The 8582-nt window shown below is 41.8% G+C and overlaps 1 protein-coding gene across 4 annotated transcripts in view; it reads right to left on the reverse strand.

The window, feature by feature from the left end:
- The window catches only part of POU2F2 (POU class 2 homeobox 2), a 91570-nt gene extending 87418 nt beyond the window's left edge, over positions 1-4152 (reverse strand). For all 4 annotated transcript variants that reach the window (XM_075840298.1, XM_075840297.1, XM_075840296.1 and 1 more), the window contains exon 1: positions 3551-4152. In XM_075840298.1, coding sequence (XP_075696413.1) covers positions 3551-3647 — 97 coding nt within the window. In that variant the 5' untranslated portion in view covers positions 3648-4152. The remainder of the gene's footprint in view (positions 1-3550) is intronic.
- Between the last annotated feature and the right edge of the window lie 4430 nt (positions 4153-8582).

Below are 8582 nucleotides of genomic sequence, written 5' to 3' on the forward strand. Positions count from 1 at the left end.
TATGCGATAGATAGATAGATAGATAGATAGATAGATAGATAGATAGATAGATAGATAGATAGATAGATAGATAGATAGATAGATAGATAGGAGATAGATAGATATGAGATAGATAGATAGATAGATAGATAGATAGATAGATAGATAGATAGATAGATAGATAGATAGATAGATAGATAGATAGATAGATAGATAGATAGATAGATAGATAGATAGATAGATAGATAGATAGATAGAGATATATATATATCTCTATGTGTGTGGAAAAATGTACATATAGTAGTGGTATCTTGGGAATGCTCTCGGCATAGTCCCGTATGGGTCTCATTGGCTGGACCGGCAGTAATTCCACTGATTTACTTTAAAAAAAATGTTTGCACCTAATGGAACGGGCAGTTACCAATAAACGTAACAAGACCAAAATAATCTATCTAATAACCGGTGCTGAAATCATCATCACCTCTCATATTAGAGCGGAAAGACACCACAGACCCGTATCTTCCACCATAGAGTCTATGCAAAACAAATATATTGGTTTATTGATCAGACGCAAAACAGAGTATAAAAAAAACGGCAGACTTTTTAATTGACATGAACAAAAAAAAAAAAAAAAGTACAAAACCCAAGGGGCTTTCCACCAGATTTGCCCACATCAAAGCCAATAAGAAGGACGGAGTACCATTCCCAAATGCTATGAAGCCATTTTCTGACTGTGCGGGGGGAAGACAGTCAGGTCTCGGCGTCCACTCTTAAATTCTCTTCATCCACAAAATATTGAAAGAGCGACGCGCCCGATACGACCTTCTTACCTCTCAACATTCTGGGTTTTATTCTCCAATATTGACCATTAGGTATGGGGGATGGGGACGTTATCCCCACATAAAATGGCTAGCTATTTCACGACTAGGAAAAAATCATGAATGAACAAGAAGCCCTGGTTACCTAAGAATAGAAGGGGTACAAGGTATCACGTACCGGGTTAGTATATACAAAATATGTTAAAACTTTCCATAGGCTGTGGCTGCTGTATTGTATAGGGAGAGCCGGCAGAAATGGCGGCGTCAATGAAAAAAATCCCATTGTTATTAAATGGTCTTCTCTATAAGGTCCCTACACGGGCAGTTCTCGACCTTATGAAAAATCCCACAATATGTTTGTGCTGCGATACACACGACTTCCACAAATGTTTTCTTAGCCATAACCTGCAATTCTTCCCCTTCTCAAGAAGACGAAGATCTTCGGGAAGTTAAAAGGTCTTTTGATCGATATATTCTAAGACATGATGACGATGACGCGTACAAGAAGAGGATTCGGGTCTAAGAGCTTACAATCTAATTAGTCAATTCAGAATTTTTCTCCGCACAAAATCGAAAAGCTGTTTCGACGAATATGTTCCTCTTTTAAGCTTTACTGTATGTGGCTGCCGGTGACATGACATTGCTCTACAGTGGACTCGATCCGCCATATTACTCAATACCTTTATTGTTGTCACAGAGGGGGGGGGGAAATGAAATCCAAAACTTTGATCTCTAATCAAAGTCTGGGTTTTCCCACATTTTATCCAAACCGGTCCTGGAGAGTAACCAAGAGTTTGGTCATAAAATGGGGGGTTACACGAGACCCTTCACTAAACCCTTTACATAGGGAGGCCGGATCCAGCAAGCACTGCAAAACCAAATGTAATTAGTCTATTAAAAAGCCATTTCAGGATGCTCGAGTGGAGATAGACCGTCTGCTGCATAGGGCCAAATCCACCATTCCAAATCACGCAGCTTTCAGCCCAAAACACCCACAGGTTAGACACGGAAAATAGACACTACTATTCCAATGTGTATAGTCTGATAGTGGAAGGTGTATAATGGTTATAGATTATAATTGGAACACTAATGGGATCGATCGATCGATATTAGATAGATAGATAGATAGATAGATAGATAGATAGATAGATAGATAGATAGATAGATAGATAGATAGATAGATAGATAGATAGATAGATAGATAGGAGATAGATAGATAGATAGATAGATAGATAGATAGATAGATAGATAGATAGATAGATAGATAGATAGATAGATAGATAGATATTAGATAGATAGATAGATAGATAGATAGATAGATAGATAGATAGATAGATAGATAGATAGATAGATAGATAGATAGATAGATAGATAGATAGATAGATAATTACTACAAATGATGGAGGCCTAAAAGTCGAATTTTCATAACATGAACAATATTAGCCATGCTTAAAAAAAATGTTATAGCAGTGTATATATATATATACATACAAAAAAAAATATTAGTAAAAAATATATATATATAAATACAGACATGTACACATTACACAGATAGGTGCCCAGCAGATGTGGTATTTTATAATATAGAACTATCAGTCGTTAAATGATCTCACCACATTTTGGATAATATATAATGCAGAACTAAAATTATTGGGAGGATGAGATACAACTTTACAGACGTGTTTACAACAATAATAATTAACTTAATAGTGCCAAGTCCGCAGCCCCCTCCCCTCCCCCCTGTATTCCTGTGCATGAAGTCCTTCCAAGTCACCATTTAGCAGCATTAATCCTGGACCTCTCACCGTTAATACACATTATAATAAAGACAAACAAATACCAGGTCCCCAGACTCTACATCGCACAGACCTACACAATGATTCGCAATTACCTACGACAAACACAAGGGGGGGAACCAAAAAATTAACATTTTTCTAATTTTCAATACCCTAAAACTAGACAATTAAAAGAAAAATCTTGAAGGGTTTTATGTGAGAAGAGTAAATAATCCCATGTCTATAAACTATGGAAAGTCATAATGCAAAATATGAAATCAGGTGCACCAAGTACTCCCCCCTGCAGAACACTTCATACAACTTGGGGTACATAGGCAAAGTTTAGAGGTGCTAAGTGTTCCCAGCCCGGACGAGCGGCTGAGAAAGCCATTAACAAGGTGATAATGTATCCAATATTGTCCCAGATTGCTGAATATCGTCCTCTTTTGTCATTTAACATGAGATTATTTCACCCACTGCTCGTCTCCAACCAATTGCTATTCTGAATGTGCCCCTCCTGCCCTCCCACCCATGCCTCTCCCAATTAAACTAATAAGCCTTAATTATTCTAAAAGGTTGGAACTCCCACATCAGGAGAGGGGGAGACACCTTCAAGCCAACTCCAATTGCCCAATCTTTTCTTGGGCGTAGGGGGGTGGGGGGGGTCTAAAAAAAAAAAAAAGGAAACAAATAGAGCAGGTAAGTGTGGGGTTCCTTTTTGGGATACCCCCTTAAAATCTTCCCCCTAATTTCTAAAGATCCCAGTGTCTCCAAATCGAGCTCTCCTCTCTCCCTCTCCCTCTCCCTCTCTCTCTTTTTTTTTTCCCTGTCTATCGACCAGAAGAGCTGAATCCGCTGCCTCTGACAGCCAGAGATCAATACAAACATGAATAAAAGGCAGCAGCGGGGTTTGGCAGCGAGGCACACTCTGCCTGCCTCTCCTGCTTGCTAGCAGTGGACCGCGCCGATGTAGCTTACCGTCAGCACCTGCCAGGGACAGAGGCGACTTAAAGGGCCATGTGTGTTCAGAGCCGGCTCGCTGAAACAGAAAGGGGACGGAGAGCGGAACAAACATAGCAGCGTGCAGGCAGCTTTCATAACCCGATGAATTAGGCCGTGGTGCGCTGTGCGATGCGAGAGTGAGTGAGGGAGGGTGCGCGGATGTGTGTGTGTTTGAGTGAGGGGGGAGAAATGATGGAGAGGAGAAATCCAGGCTCGAAAAACCTGTCGGTGTGTGTAGTGCGGGGGAGAAGTGAGGGTGTGCGTGTGTCGCCCGTTGCACAGCCACGGATTGTGGCGGAGGGGAGTAGTGTTAGAGTGGAGCGTGCGGGGGTCAAAATGACAGGCAGAGCATCAGTCCGGGGAAGGATGCTCTGCAGGGTACCGATGTCTTCTCCACCTCTCGGATATGCATTCACCGGCTAAAGTCTTTTTTTGTTGGTATTTTCTCTTTTGCTCTCCTCCTCTCGCTCTCTGGAGCCGGTTAATTTTACAATATGGCCCCCACGCATCCAAGGCCCCCCCTGCACAGCAGCACACACTGCCTGCGAGTCCCGGCTATTCCATCTTACACTTCACAATATCTCCTCCTCTCTCTCCCTCCCCTCTTCCTTGTCTGATGACAGCTGTATAAGCGACCCCTTCGTCCCTCACAGACCTCCCCCCCCCCCCGATGCCCAGGTTCCCCCCTCCCCTTCTGGCCACCTCTCACTCCCCCTTTATCCCCCTCCACTCTGTCCACTGTGCACCCCCCCTCCTCCTTCCCGAGGTCCATTCCATGCACACAAAAGGAATTATTTCCCTTGGAATAATGGAGATTTCCAAAGAGAGAGCAGGGACAGAGCACAGGCTAAATGGAGGGGCTCCTCCCCCTAGCCGGTGGGCACCCATTCAATGCCAAAGGGTGTCATGTAATGAACTACACACCCCTCACTGAAGGGGTTAATGTTACCCCTCCTACATACATACAGAACATGGTGTAAGGTGACAGGTGACACTCATGGGGGTCTCGCACCGTCTTGCTATCTCACAATGTGGGCCCTGCTGTCTCGCGGCGTACCCTGCGGTCTCACACTGTTACGTACTGTGTCACGCTGCTACGCATTGGCCCATGCTGTCTCTCGCTGGCACGCGCTGTCACACGTATTGTCCCATGCCAGCTCTCTCAGTATATGACTGTTCCCCCTTTACTCAGTCTTTCCCCCTCTCGAAATCTACATTTGCTTTCATCAAGTCTAATAAGCCCAAATCTTCCCCAACTCTTCCAGTGCTCTCCGTTCCTCCATTAGGATCCACCTTCAGATAGAGGGATCCATCGTGTACGATCAGTGTACCTGGCATAAAAGTATTCTACGTTTTATATGACATGGACTCTCGACGCCGGTCTCCTTCTTCCTCCATTTAACCGGGACTTCTTTTACTTTCCTGTAACCCTCTGTGGACATCTCATCCTCCTCTCCGCTCGCCCGGTTTCTTTTTCCTCCCTGTCGTCGTTTTCTTTTGTCATTTTATCTTTTTTTTCCACCTGTTTTTTCTCTTGAACTTTTGATCGTCTTTCTTCTCGCAGGTTTCTTTCTAAGCGTCGCCATCCAACCAGTCCCACCTTCCTGCGACTTTACATACATGATTGTTTCCTGACCCTCTCTGCCCGCGCGCGCGCCACATTAATACACCTGTGTCCGCCATGTCTTTCATTACATATCACCTTTGTTACTCGGACCTGCTAATACCTTTTATACCCGTCCATGTCTAATTTTCTTAATCCTGATCCACATTTCAGGGCCCCACCACACCATTATTTTTGACCCCTATTTTATCTCTCACCTACCTCCCCCTCCTCTCCCCAATATCTTACATTGCATCCTCTCATTAGCTCTCCCTTGCTTTCCTCACTTTGCTGCCTCGTTCCCTCGCTCCGCTCCTCAGCGTGCAGGGACGGGAGTTAATTCATTACAAAGTACATTTGAGTTGCTAAAAAGAAAATCAATTCTTTCATCGAGCGGCTGGTACGGAGTGATTGAGGGGGCGCGGGCGGGGGGGACTGGAAGGGAAGGAGTTAAAGGGACCTCAGCACATCTGACATTCTGTGTCACAAAATGATGGAAGCCGCATGGATCGATACTGCATCCCCTCCCCCCAGACACGGCTCTCTGCCTCTCTCTTACCCTCTGTCTCTCTCTCTCCATCCCTCTTACGCTCCTTTTTAGTTTACCTGTCTATTGCTATACCTCTTTATTTGGCTATATCTGTCTTTCTTGCTTAATCACAAATACTCTTTATATCTGTTGCTTCTGAACTCCAACATATACCGGTAAAAGATTTCTCGTAGCCTCCGTCTTATAGCTCCATCTTTTGCTATTTCTACTTTCCCCTTCCTCCTTTAGTTCTTGCCACCTCGGTTCTTGCCATTATTTACCACCTTCGTCTTGCCACCTGTCTGCCATCACCCCTCCTTGCACAATGGTTCACATTTACTACATCTTTTACCTGCTTTTCTATTTCTACTTGTCCTGACTCCAAACAAACCTTCCAGCGACCGTTCATATCCCCATCATCAGTTCCGCAACCATCCTATAATATTTCTCTTATTATTCTATTTCTTTTACCTCTATTTTTCGCGGTTTTGCAACTCACGCTCTCGGCTTTCCTTTTGCTCATTTTCTCCATTTTGCCTTATTTTAGCCTTTGAAGGGCACTCCTGCTTTTAGCACAACCCAATTTTTTTTCCAACACAAGAATATGATGTCTTTTTTAACTTAAAAGGCTGGATACAGCAATATGGTGCTGAGGACTAATAGTCCTTCTAGAAAAGTACAAGTCTTCCATTCTGAGGTTCAAGTGCAAGACAAAGAAAACACAAACGTAAAAGAGATTCATAAAGAAAAGCAAAAACACATCAATATTTGCTATACCACATTGAATAATAAATTATTACTAAATAACTGAAATCTGTTTTTCCCTTTTGCCCAATTTTAATGGATATAATAAAATACAAACAACCTCAAATGTACAAAAAATTTACAAAATTAATCTACAAAAATTAAAATGCAACGTGAAGTGAATAAAGCAGAAACGCTATCGAAAGTCAGATGTTGAATTGGAAATTAGTCAAATTAAAATCTTTGTATATTTGCTGTGTAAAAATAAATGAAAAGCCCTATAAAATTACACAAGGATAAAAGCAACAAAGATAAAAACTTCCCAACCGCTCACAGTTTTAATGATTTCATGATCAGAAGCCCTAAAAAAAATAAAAGGATCAATATCGGAGAGAAGTAAAAAATGCCAGTTATGCAGAACCCAAAATGAAAGAGGGAGAATAAGAAAAGGTAAACCAGCAAAAGGCAATAAAAGAAAAGAAATAGAATAAAAGGAGAAAAGAATTTAAAGCTTGACCCCCTAAAGAAAAAGCATTTACACAAATGGGGAGACGCATCTATGGACTATATATAACATATAGACTCGACATGTATAACGCGCTCAGGTATCAGATGGTAGCCAAGAAAAAAAACAAAAAAGGAGGCAAAAATATAGATTTGTTTCTACCTTTGTGCTCGACCAAATATATAAGGGTTTTTTTTTTATGACATATATAAAGCATCAGGGACAGCAGGAGTGGGGGAGGGGGATGACCTCAGTGTCAAAAGATTTTAATAACATGGACACTTCTATCTAGTCTCCCTTTCTAACCGAGCCGTGAAATGATACGGCACAATAAGCCAAGGCTTAAATAGAGTATTTAGCAGCACATATATGTAGAAGCGCGCACGCACCCCACTCTCTATATAGACATGTATACTATTGTGTGTATATATATATATATTGTACATATTTTATAAAATGAATCCCTACATACACATCACGGTTCTAGAATTTATTTTCCATAGGCAAAATTTTTGTGATTAGCTAAAAAATACAATAACAATCTAGACTATAGGATCATATATAATGGCGCTATATGTATAGTCGGTCCATACGGACACCTGTGTAAGATTATGAAGTACATTAACCATTGTGCCTGGTAATATATATATCGTTTTGGGGTGTTTGACTCTTTTACATTTTATAATATACATATATATTATTTGTATGTTTAGGTATTGTATATGTGTATACCATATTTTTTGTATACGTATTCTTACCTATGTGCATTTTATATATATATTATTTTTTTTTATTCTTTCATTTTTTTTATTATGTTTTTTTATGGGCTTTTAGCCTTTTTGCATCCGGACAAATACTACATCAACTTAGTACTATTAGTATGTTTGTATCATAATTATAATAATATGTCTTACAAAAAAAAAATGTCCTACAAGTACCGGACAGAGGGAAGTCATGAGGGTGGCATGGCTATAGATGCCACGAATACCCTGCCGCAATCATTTAAGCCAAAACTAAAAGTCAGAACGAAAAATTAAAAGTTGAATATACAGAGGAGAGATAAGGGAGGGGAGGGCGGAGAGGTGGACACAGAGGCGACTGAAGCCATCTCATCGATCACCACCGAAACTGTCCAGTCCATTCACGTACCCCATTCTTATATTTAAAAAAATACAAAATGAACAAAATAAAAGATGTGCATTTCGCCCTAAGACGGGGGGGGACGGACGTGTAAAGGAACCCGCAGAGGGGTCTGTGCGCGTGGTGAGTGCGTGTACACACAATGACCTAACACTAATTTTCACAAGTCGCTGCGTGCAGTCCCTGCAGACACAATGAGGGTGAGCAGTAATCATTAACACACAGACGCACACTCTGCAAGGGGCTTCGGGATGCATCCCATTGTGTGGGGTCTAATTCTTTTCTTATCCCATCACCCCGGCGTGTACACACACAAAGGACAGAAAACATAGAGCAGCCTGCACACAGCCACACTGCTCTGCCTAATGCCCGGCAGGGGATGGCCGGCACTCAACGGGTTAACCCCTTCCCTGCCGGAGGGGCTAGTCCCCTAACAGCGAAAAGGTTAATTGAGGGGTAACCACTGAGCATGGCGCAACCTGAGTTA

The sequence above is a fragment of the Rhinoderma darwinii genome, chromosome 10 (assembly GCF_050947455.1).
Source record: "Rhinoderma darwinii isolate aRhiDar2 chromosome 10, aRhiDar2.hap1, whole genome shotgun sequence".
Lineage (NCBI taxonomy): Eukaryota > Metazoa > Chordata > Amphibia > Anura > Rhinodermatidae > Rhinoderma > Rhinoderma darwinii.